The 12,463-nt window shown below is 40.0% G+C and overlaps 1 protein-coding gene across 1 annotated transcript in view; it reads left to right on the top strand.

The window, feature by feature from the left end:
- The window catches only part of LOC128411569 (protein eyes shut homolog), an 87,196-nt gene extending 76,002 nt beyond the window's left edge, over positions 1 to 11,194 (top strand). Inside the window, exons 3-5 of the mRNA XM_053384009.1 lie at positions 1,724 to 1,828; positions 3,464 to 3,603; positions 11,021 to 11,194. Coding sequence (XP_053239984.1) covers positions 1,724 to 1,828; positions 3,464 to 3,603; positions 11,021 to 11,194 — 419 coding nt within the window. The remainder of the gene's footprint in view (positions 1 to 1,723; positions 1,829 to 3,463; positions 3,604 to 11,020) is intronic.
- The last annotated feature ends 1,269 nt before the right edge of the window (positions 11,195 to 12,463 follow it).

Below are 12,463 nucleotides of genomic sequence, written 5' to 3'. Positions count from 1 at the left end.
TTTATTCTGTATATTTCTCCACCTTTACTAAACCCCACCCTAATACTATACCATTGTCATACCTCAGCTATATATTCTATGTGGGTTGCTTAGGAACATTTCTTTTTGACCATGTTCAATATGATTTTTCATTTTCAGAGGTTAACTTAGTTAAATGTATGTACATTTTAGAAAGTAATTTACTTTAGATTACAATTGCTGTTTATACTTGACATGATTCCTCCTGGGCAACAATAGCCTTGTGGATTTGGCACGCCTTGCTTGCCAATAATATTCTTCTCTTCCTTAGGTAGACTCGGTTATAGATTACTCTCTGAGCTGATCTCAAGAGACCATTTTCATTGACTAGAAAGGTTAATAGCTATCAAAATGGTACTCACAGTCACTTTGGAGGTTGCCAACATTTTGTTCTTAAGAACTATATACTGTGTTGAAATACACATGTAAAATACTGTCACTGGAACCAGGGCATAATCTAGCCCATCACTAGCATTAAAATGGAATCTCCTTTGAATATACTGTTACATGCCATTCCAATCTCCAAGTGGTGTGAGATTACAGGGTTACCAAGGTCTGTGCTTCCTTTTCGAACAAAGAGGCACTGCAGAGACTGTGATGGTGTATGGTTTATTTACACATCTATACGCCTGAATCCAATGGAGGGCTCTCCAGCATGACATTTCAGGAGGTTCTGGCCTCTCCTATAGCCACAGCATTGGATTCAAAGCAGACATCCTGCTCTTTTTTAATCTCTCTCCAGCCTACTGCTTAGTAACTCTGTTCCTTAACTCCTAACTGCTATTCTAAACTCTAACTCCCCCTAAAACAGTGGCATTGTCCTTCAAATTAAATACTCAACTGAGGGAGGGAGGAAACTCGAACATTTGCAAATGAGATTTGCCTTTTCATTCTTTGTGTCACCTAAATGGCTCATCTCCAGGCTAGCACCTCAAAAGGAAATTACCTGAATTAATTAGCTGTTACACTTGGATTAAGTCTAGCACATGGCTTCAATACATGCTTGGTCTGACTTTCTGACTTAATACACATGAGTGTGACACAAATCTTAAAACAAGCAAGTCTGACATCCCATCTTAACATACATGTTCTAATTAAATCCCAACAATACTAAGACCAGGCATTTAGCCCCCATAGATCTATAACAATACTATTGCAGTCACGTGAGCTACCAAAGGTATTTACTTTCAAATGCTTACAGTGGTACCTCAGGTTACATACGCTACAGGTTACATACGCTTCAGGTTACAGACTCCGCTAACCCAGAAATAGTGCTTCAGGTTAAGAACTTTGCTTCAGGATGAGAACAGAAATCATGCTCCAGCGGCGTGGCAGCAGCGGGAGGCTCCATTAGTTAAACTGGTGTTTCAGGTTAAGAACAGTTTCAGGTTAAGAACAGACCTCTGGAACAAATTAAGTACTTAACCCGAGGTACCACTGTATTTGCAAGGATCCTAGCATGTTGGGAGATCCTCCGTAAGACAGTGATCACTCTTGGACCTTTAGGAATCAAAGAGCATCTAACCAGATTGTGTGTCTCTCTGTGTGTGTTCTAATATGTATTTTATTACCTGTGACTTATATTTTACATATGGTACAGATTCTGAGTTAAAATGCTGAGCAATAGCCTACTCAACACAAAGTATTATGATGATAAGCCTAATATCTAACAATGAATAGAATTATCTCTCTCATTTTTTTGAAGGGGCATTTTGTGAGACAGATATCAATGAATGTGACTGCAATCCATGCAAAAATGGAGGTTCATGCAATGACTATGTAGGCCATTTTAAGTGTCACTGCCCAGTGGGTAAGTTCTCCTAGCTATCAGGTAATGCTGCATTCTATACCCTTGGGGATTAGGGTGGATACATCTGTCAATTTCAGTTTCTCTTTTTCCCCATCTTCAAGTTTGTACATTTCTCCTAATATACACTTGATTACAATTTTACTTAATGTGCACATTTTGCAAGGAATTTCCCCAATTTAGTGCATTTTATGTTACCTTCAGTGATATATGATTTTTTCTGCACATTTCTGCCTAATATTTTGTTGCAGAAATTAATATTGTGCATTTGAAGTGACTGGATGCATAGAAACTGAGTCCTTTTGAAAATAAGGCCCATAAGGCCCATAAGATTAATTAAAAACTTTACTTGAAGAACTTTCTTCAAAACTGAACAAAAACATCAAATATACATCCAAATAATTCCATGCAATATCTTGTGCTGTCCAGCACAGGCTCAGCATCTTAAAAGAATAACTTTAAACAGGACTGAGATCAAAACTCTGCCTCTCCCCCGTCCCAGCCTCCATTCTAGCCTGAGGCTGTGTGCTCCTACAGAGCTTCATTTCCATCCTTACTCACACAGTGCTATTTTTCTAGAAAAAGAGGTGCCAGAACTCACCATGAATGCCTCCCTTCTTCTTTTATAATGTCAATTGTGCCCACCTGAGAGGTGCCAGAACTGAGTTCCGGTGAGTTCTGGCTGCTTAAAAGCCCTGCTGTCACAGAGTCTGAAAACAAAGATCTCCAGCTACCACCCTTCCAAGATGGCGAATTTGCAATTCAATACCTCTCATGTGATAGAAGATTAAAACATCACATCAGAGCTAGCAGAAAACAACAATTGTTCATTATCAGCTCAGAGTCACTTGGAATACTGCAGTGGAATTTTCCAGTGTTGAACCCTTTCATCAATACCCTTTCATCAAGACATTCCCATTTCAGAGTGAATTAAACCAATTATACCTAACATAGATTCCGTTTTTTTTGTTTTTTGTTTTGGTATATATATTTTTGGGTTGGAAACTGCATTGCAATTTTTTGTAGGCTAGCTGTATTAAGGTATTGCTTCTAGAAGTGTGTAGGTAGATATGTATTAGAATGCAAAGTGAACCAGATTTCTCTTGATTGTTACTTCATGGCAATCTGTTTTCCAAACAGAACATTTTGCCACACAAACCAAACTCTGCAGGAATAAGTAAATTCTATATTATATCCTAACCATGGGCAGGTCTTCTATTACACCCTGATTAAAAGTGTGTAGAACTATCAGGGGCTAGCTAAGATTGCTTCAGGGACCAGTTCCCACCATCAGGATATTTTCTTTCATGAATTTTAATTAAGCTAAGCGAGAAAAAAACCCATTGCAGGCAGCATAGTTAGGCAGACCCTCTTGGGGAAAGTCCCATTGAAATTAGTGGAATTTACTTCCAAGTAAAAGTTCATAGGTTCTGCCTGCACACTGAACAATTCCATGTTCAAATATTGCTAAATGTTCCTTTGAAAGTCTCATCTTGATATATGTGATGTCCACAAGAGGTGCACATTGCGAAATGACTGAGACTGTTGATGCTGCCAGGTTCAGTCTGCAGTGTTTTAATATTTTAATAGAATTTAGATTAACGCTGCTTTGTTTTTTGAATAATCTCTGTGGCATAGGATTTGAAGGTCACCAGTGTGAAGTGGATATTGATGCCTGCTTATTTCACAATGTAAGCTGCAACCGTGGAACTCAGTGTGTGGACAAACCTTATGAACTTGCTTATATGTGTGGAACAGCATGCCAGGAAAACACAGAGGTAAGATTAGATAAATGCCTGAAGTGGCTCTAATAACTTTTTGAGAAATAAAATAAGGGCATAATCAGAACCTTCCAACCATAACAGCATGGCTTCACTGAGCGGTGGGGCTACTATCACAACCACAGCCCTGTTACTCAAGGTGACCAAGATGGAAGGTGGAAAGGGGCAGAATAATCGCCGTGCTCTCCTGGAGTTGCCACAGTGGTCAGGCACAATGTCATTGAGTGATTGCAGTGAAACTGGTTTGGGATCAAATGGACCCAGGGCCCCCATCCTCTCCCTGATTCTAGAATGCCCCATTTGAAGGCCTTAAGCTGCCTACTGCTGGTGGGGATCTCAATGAAGGCACTCCTGCCCACACATTAAGGTGGTGACGAGTTGCACCGATTGAGTGACATTTGAGTCACTGTTGACAGTAGCTAGGAGGCTAGCTTAGTAGGCAAAGCTGGGCAGAAGGACCATTTTGCACAATCTAAACCCTTCATAGGACAGCATAATAGTTATTTACCGTATTTATGTATTGTTCTGTCAGTTAGACTCTATTCCTAAATATGCTCCTACATGCATTGTGGGAAACTTTAGACTTTTGTGCACTGTGGAGGAAATCTGCTCTTCCCTATATCCCAGATTGAAAACCCTTGCTTGGCTATAACTTTCTTGTCCTCAAACTAGACACTAGGCAATAGGAGCTTGCAGGAGATTTAGATGAATCGTGAATCCCAAGCTACATCTGTCCAGAGAGGTTCTGGTTTTCTAATGTGAATTAGGATGTGTAAGAGGCATCTTACACTGAAGTAGGGACTCCTGAATTGCTTTGTGGCACCTTGGCAATTTGGATGCCAAAAAGGATGCTGCAGACAATTTCTCTGCTAAAAGTAAAATATCTGTTCTCCTCTGCCATTAAAAGATGCCTTCACTGGATAAAAACTTTTCTGTGAATGCAGGGGCACCAACTGGACACCCACCCAACAAAGTTTATTATATATTAAAATCCAGTTGGAACCACATTTGAAACTGAATACAAAATGAACCCCACACCATTTCAAATTTTAAAATGCAAATTGTCTTCTGTGTGTGGAAATTTTATTTCATTCTTCTTTTTTATTGCATAAATATCTGTTACACATGGCAACTCTGAAATGGTGCAATAATCATTATGGCCATTTAGGCTGTAAAGTGCTGATGTACTGAAGATTCTGATGGGAGCGACTAAAGCATTTTGGTGTAATATTTGTTAAAAGCTCTCAGACATGTTTAATTTATTCATACAATCACTATACAGATTATAATATTTCTGCTACTTGTACTCATATGTAGGTTTCTGGGCATTTAATCAGGTAAATTACTTTGTTTTCTGAAGTAAATGAAAATAGAGGTTAATAGTACTTATGAGATATATTGGTCTTCTGATTTTCTATGGCGCAAGGTTCAATAAATTAATAACATTTGCTTAATTAAATGAATAATTGCTAAAAATAACTCAGAATAGTGTTTGGCACCGTTTTGAATGCATTATGCTGCTGAAAGTTCTTGTAAGCACAATAAACCTCTTGCAGATTTCTGGTTATTTCTGTAGGTCCACCGCCGCATTGGGCTTTCTTAGACATTTGAACTGGGGCAGGATTTCACATTGGTCCTGCAGTTGACCTCTTTATGCCCCTAACCCACAGTGAAAAGCTGGGAGTCTGCTGTTGCCCTTCCTAATGTTCTGGCCTTTATTGCGTTATGGTACAACTTTAAACTTATTACTCATGCATGAAGTAAACATTTAAAATATGAAAACAAGTAAGTTGGTTCTGCAGATGGCATTTTGAACATTTTCTGCATATTTTATGATGTGCCAATAGCATTCAATGATCAAATGCTAGGCAAGAGAATAAGAAAGGATGAGGCAGGAGAGGCAGAGACGTAAGTGCAGAGGGGGCTTTCCCCTTCAAACAACAACACGCTTAAACTCCTTCAGTGGGGTTGAAGAAGCTCCCTCTGCCATTTTCTGCAGGTACAATCCAGGGGGAAAGTCACCCACTGGGTGATGTCCCATTGAATTCTTGTGTTCAGCTGTAGTTGATCTCATGGGCACAGAATCCAAGGTTAAGTTATAGTTTTAAGACATTAGTATAGCAGGAAAAGAGCCAAAGAAACGTTTTGCTGCAGAATAGTGTTGAGCAATCCGAATGATTAATATACTGACAGAACTTAGGAGTTTTAGAAATAATAAGATGCAGATATGGTTCAAAGGGCAAAAGACTTTGAGAACAGCAAAAAGGCACCTCCAGGGGCTCGTCTCATGAGGCAAATTACTAATAAATTTGCATAAAATAAGTATAATAAACAAATAAATGTAGTGAGGAAGGGCCAAACAATGCGGGAAATTCAGTGTGTCATCATATGTTTGTATAGATAAAAAGCAGTATGGGTAGTTTCAGTCAAGCTCAGGATCATCTGATTTGTTTAACCCTTTCCCTTTCCCTCCCCCTCCTCAAGCTCCCTTTCATTCATGCCAGAGTCCAGTTCCCCTCAATCTCACCCACTGCTACTGCTATGTTGAAGAAATGCTAGTGAGTTAAAACTGTCTCCTATAACACATTGTTCTGGACAAAATTTTCATAATGAATATTGTAGGAAGATGTCATATGTCTTTTCACATGCATGTTTACTTTTGAGCTGCATCATGCTGAGGCAGGTTACATATGATACAGCTGAAGAGTTAGGGAAATCCACACCCATGAGAATATTTAGGGCACACATATGTGGCACAGGATGGCTCTTCCCAGGGCTGGCCCTACCATCAGGCAGACTGAGGCAATTGCTTCAGGCAACTGATTTTGCATGTCTTGAAAAAGGATTGTTATATTATTTATTAGACTTGTTCATTACTTATTACCCAAAAGGTCTCCTACAATGTTAAACATACAAATATAGCTATAACTACTTAAAGGCTTATTGAAGTATTATTATTCCCAGAGAGCAGTGCTTGTGAGAGTTTCTGCCTCAGATGCCGAAGTATGCAACTTGGGCAGCCTTGGGGCCTATGCATCTAGTTGGGGGAGGGGAGGTTGACCATGATTCCTTGCTGTCTCTCAGGTAGCAAAATGTCTAGGGTAAGCATTGATGTTTCCCTCTATATCTGGGTGATTCCTTGGTCTGGGGGCAATAGGGGGAGCCCGTTAGATTCTTTGTTGCCCTCAGTGTGCACTGACACATTATAGTTATCTCTGGAAAAGGTCCATGAGTTGAGATCTTCTCCATTTTTATCCCTTCCCTTGGCTGTGTATAACAGATTTTCACAAGTACCCACTTTTCAGGACTGTGCAGGCTAAAGAGCTTGCCACGAAACCCTTCAGTTACAGATGCATTTCTGTTCAATTTTTTATATAAAGATTGTGTTGCTTTAGTCATACTGGTTTCCATAATTCTGTTATTATTATTTGTAGATTATTTGTTCCTCTTGCCCCATGAGTTTATGCTCCAGAGGGTGTATGTGTTGCGTGTGTGTGTGTTCAAGGCTGCCTCCAGAAGGCAGAATCTGAAAAGCTTCTCTGCAACTTCATAATACTTTGAATCTAAATCAAGGTCTCCATTGCTGCTACTGGCTGAACTGCCCTTTAGAGACCTATCAGGAAATTGACTGGTAATTAAAATTAGCTAGAGATATGGAAAGACTTTGGCCATCTTCCCCTCTGCAAGAAGGTTTCATTTTAACCCCTCTATTTTTTATTTATTTTTTATTTTTTTAAGCAGTCTGTTTTACCTGCTTTTAGATTGGAAACAATAATTTTAAAAATTGGCAGAGGAAGAATACTGCTATAGTTGCAAATAAGGGATTAATTTTTGCCAGCTTCGCTCAAGCTGACTAGTGGCTTTTTTTATGAGAAATGGCCCCAAGCATAATTTCAGAATTTAGCACTAATGACATAGCAAAAAGATCCAATTTTAAGGTCAATTTAAAACTTAATCAAAGACAAATTAAGATTGCAAATTTCTGCCAAGAGTTGTTGTTATTACACATCTCAGTAGCATTTTAAATAGGTTTAGTCTCAATCAAATTGAGGAAGTGGAAAGCTGGATGGCTGATTATCTCTCCCTGATTCACTCTTTTCTTCAGTGCACATCTCATTGATTAGGGGAAACACACATTGTTTTTACATATAGAAATATCATGCATTGCTGGGATTTTTGTGGTCTCTGAAAAACTAGAGAACGATATTTGCACTGGCCCTGCAAATTGGTTTTTATTTGTAGTGGATGAGTTTCATATCTAGCAGATCACACATAGCTGATGCCATTATTGTCAGGAAGATTTGGAGAAAATATCCAATTGGCTATGTACACACAGACACACACACACACACACACACACACACAACCATTCAAAACCCTATTTTATTGTTGCTGTTGTCCTTCATATTTCCACTGTCCTACATCCCAAAGCTAATTGCTCTTTTCCTCTCTTCTCCTAGCTATTTGCTTTCTTAGGGCCTTTCCTTGTGTCACATTCCCTCTACTCTTCTACAAAACAGAAGCTAGAAAATGGCAAAGTACGCACTTTGGAAATACTAAGTTACTTTAATGTGAGATGTGACTCTGAGTCATGCGCTCAGGGGATCAGCTACTGTATAAGATGATTTGCAGAGCATTTCAAACTCACGTCTGCCTACTTGACTGTTACAAAGGTGCCCATCTTCGCCATTTCCCCTTCATACCTCCTAAGAATGAGGGGGTAAGGTGGGATTTATAGGGGCTTAGCTGCACAGTGGAGAGAGCACTGATAGAAATTATTCTCTCGCTTTTCAAACATTCTGACACTTAGAATGTACTAGAGATGCTAACAGAATCCATCAGTACCATATCCCTCTCCAGATTTTGTGTTTATGTTTTCCAAATACATTTATTCTAGGAGAAGTCAAAAGCTTCAAATTCAGAATTCCAGTTCTTCTGGAGATGCACTGCCAGAATTTTGCATGACATTACTACTAAGAAATAATGGTTTTGTTGTTGTTGTTTTTAAAAAAGGAGGGTTAAATTATTGTTACAGTGTGAGGGCACATGCATATCTCTACCTGCAATTTCTGTCAAAATCAAAATGGAGCAATTCCTGCACTACCGGGGTTTGTGCTAGATGACCTTTGGGTCCCTTCCAACTCTAAGATTCTATTATTCTAATTTGAGAACCTGCACCAAAATATTGCATGCATTCTCATCTTTCCACCTAACAGGAGTGCTATTGTTGTGGATTCCAGCATACTCCCTTCCATTTCCCTTACCCAGATTCCTATTCCAACTGATCACTACATTGCATGGCTACTAATATTCCTAGTCCTCACTGGACTGCTGCTTATATTTTTGTCTTCTTAAAATTTACCTCCCAGACATCAGGGCTCACCCACAAGCAATCTCATATCCCCATTTTCTTCTCAGTGGCTCCATCTTTGCTCCAGTCCTATTAGCACTCATCACATCTGTTTGGTATCAGAGGAAGTGATCAACTGCAGTGTCAGAACAATAGGGGGAAGCAGAACCGAGGGGATCTGATCATCCCTGGGAACCTATGTACAGTAGGTTCAGGACCATCTGCTTATAGAATTAGTTTGCACAGTATGTAGTGATGATCAGTAGCTCACGTGGCAGTTGTGAAACAAATTCTTCTAAGAAATACCTCTCAACAGCTGTATTTATACTTCTGCAGGCAACACACCTATGATTGCCAGATGCTAAGAGCAAAGAGTAGAATAGCTTGCGCTTTATAAGGGCATCTGGATGGCCACTGATGGAAACAGAGTGCAAAGCTAGGTGAACCTTTGGCCTCAATCGGCAAGGCAATTCTCATGTCCTAAAAGCCCAAGTGTATTTGGAATCCATAGCAACAAAGCACACTCTTAGCAGTGAACCCTGTTGGACCATTACGTTCAGCAATAATTTTCCATATTGATTTTATCTTTCCATGAGAATGACTTTATTTGGCCACACCATCAATCCATTGCCTGCCAAGCATCTTTGGCCAGTTCTTTCGCTGCTTGCATTGAAATATATTAGCACAGGAACCTTGAAAGCGTGTCTCAAATTTGCATCAGTCATATTCACATTTAGCTGTCCAATCTTTAGGGACACAGTGGAGAATAACCCTGTCACAATTTACTGCCACGTGTATGCCTTCCTTGGAGATTATTATTAGAGTGTCAGTGTAACGCAGAAGTTAGAATGAAAGGCTGTGTGTGTACACATTGCCATTTGCTCTGGTTCTAATGTGCTCCCACCACTATTTTTTATGTTGCGTATGATGCAGAGCTCTTCTTCTTGTGAAATGCTGAGGATTATTGTGGTTTTCCCCCAAACCAGCTTTGTTAGGATTTGAAAATGTAAGCCATTGTTATGATTATGATTATTATCCATTTCATTTCTATATCGCTTTATATTTTAAGAAAAGAAAAATCTCAAAGTGGCTTGCAACCTACATTGAAACATCAAATGAAACAATCCACAATAAAACATTACTGAGTATGTTCAAAGCAACATAATTAACAGGAAACTAAAATATTGTCTTAAATATTTCAAAATAAAACATTACAAGGGAAGTCAACTGCAAAATGCACATTTAAAACAGCACAATTAGCAAGAGAATAAAATATTATCTTAAGCATAGAACATATAGTTTGCTGTTGCTGCCAATGGTGGTCCATGGCAGGAGGTAGCTGTGGAAGCTGAGACTTGATGACCTGGGGCTGCACTAGCATACAGCCAAGATGATCTCTGTGCTCCGCAGCAGCCTCAGCTATTGTAGCTGGAGTCAGTCACAGCCCTGCCCTCTCAGGCCAGATGACAAAAGGCTTGCAAGGCAGGGAGCTGGTCTTTCAGGACTCACAGCCAAGTTGGCTATTGGAAGACATCCACACCCCTTGCCCATCCATCGGTGTGGATAGACAAAAGGCAATGTGGAAACACATTGAAGTGTACTAATGTGTACAGCCATGGGCAAATGTGAGTTGAAAGACTGTGGGGTGAGGGGAGAACTCAGTATTGGCTGAGTATTAAGCCATTAATGTGTACATAACCTCAGGCTAGCATTTGGGCAACCAGGGTTCTATTCCCCACCCAGCCATGAGTTTAATGATGTGCCCTTGCGCCTGTCAACACCTCTCATCCTAACCAACCTCAAAGTGTCATTGTGAAGATAAAATGGGGATAAAACCTGAACTGCTCGAGGAAAAGGTGGTATATAAATGTTATAAAGAAACAAATAAAACGTATCACTACTATTAATGATGTTCCTGTGATGAATGGTATTACCAGTGAATTCTCAAATCCCAAGGAACTTTCTCTCCTTCGCTATGACTTGTTTTATAAATCTGTTTAACCCCAGGATATTGCAGAGGTGGAAATCTTTCCTTATATCTGAGTGTGTAATTCTCACTTCTAGTTGTGTGCAAATGGAGGACGGTGCTTCCACGATGAAGACAACCAGGGCTATCAGTGCGTCTGTGTTCCTGGATGGACGGGACCGACATGCCTGGAAAATATTAATGACTGTGAAGTGAGCTGGTGCCAGAATGGAGGCACTTGTGAAGATGGAATCAATGAATACAGGTACTAACATGCCTCTCTTATGGCAGCTTTCTCCATAAACCTTTGGGACATTACAAGAGATGATTGAAATATTGCTTCTCTCCCACTGCTTTCAACTGCAGTTAAAATGCCATTGCTGTTGCATTTATCGTCTTCACATTCTAGAATGTTATGGGCAGTCATTTGCAATAAACATTGCTGCTTAAGTAAAAAGAATGATCACCTAAGTCATATTTCACATAATAATAATAATAATAATAATAATAATAATAATAATGCATTGCTGCAAGAAGAAACTGAGGAAACTGAGGTACAATCTCTAACAAATATACTGTCTTCTACTACAAAGTAAATGAAATTCACTTTAGGAACAAGAAGGGGTAAAATAGCAGGAGCTTTGCATATAAAGTATATATGAGAAAAATATCTGTAGGGATAATACCATGCTAACTTTAGAAGACGTTTAGTCAAAGTTGGTTAAATGATACTTACTTATTTTTTGTATGCTACGGCTCTCTGTATTCAATTCAGAACAGTAGGGTAGCCTAGAGGAGGGATAAACAACCTTTTTGCTCCTGAGGGCTACATGAGGCAGCGGGTACTCAGGAACTGGAATGTCACTTGGCATGGCCATATGTGAGTATGGTCAGTTGGCAAAGTCATTGACACACTCATACACACTCAGCAAGAGGGATGGGCAAATCTGACCATTTCAGTGTCTCATTTTTCCAAACTTAAATTCAGTTCTGTGTGTTTCTACATTGGTTCTTTATTTTGCGTGTTCAGACCCAGAGATCTCCCCCCTAAATAAAGACACATTTGACTCAAAATTTAGTTTTGGTTTTTGTCAGAATTTAGGCCACAACTTTATTGATTACAGAAAGTGAGTGGTTGCATAGGCTCTGGTTCAACTAGCTCCCTACACCCTGGCAGGTAGCGTTGACCCAGGGCTCCAGCATAGGTCAGCCAAGGGTGAACACCTAGGTAAGTGAAAAGCCAGGAAGAGACTATGTTCACCCCCAGATATCCCTCTGGACTCTGGCACGGGCACAACCCCCTCCCAGGGGTTGACCAAACCAGTTGAGTCCCTGGATTCCTTTAACGGAATACCCTTCACATAGGGATGGCGAGACCATTCTCCCATCTCTGTCATCTGAACCAGTGCCTATCCGCCACACGAGCACCTACGCTCGCCGCCAACCACTCACACTCCTCAAACCGGGAGCACTCAGGGGCTAAAAGGCCCATGGGACCAAAGCCCGTCCAAAGGAAAAGGGAAGGGAAGGAGAAGGGATAA

This window comes from Podarcis raffonei, chromosome 3, assembly GCF_027172205.1.
Source record: "Podarcis raffonei isolate rPodRaf1 chromosome 3, rPodRaf1.pri, whole genome shotgun sequence".
Classification (NCBI taxonomy): Eukaryota; Metazoa; Chordata; class Lepidosauria; order Squamata; family Lacertidae; genus Podarcis; species Podarcis raffonei.
Note: the sequence above shows the minus strand (reverse complement) of the source record. Positions and strands in the feature narration are given on the sequence as shown.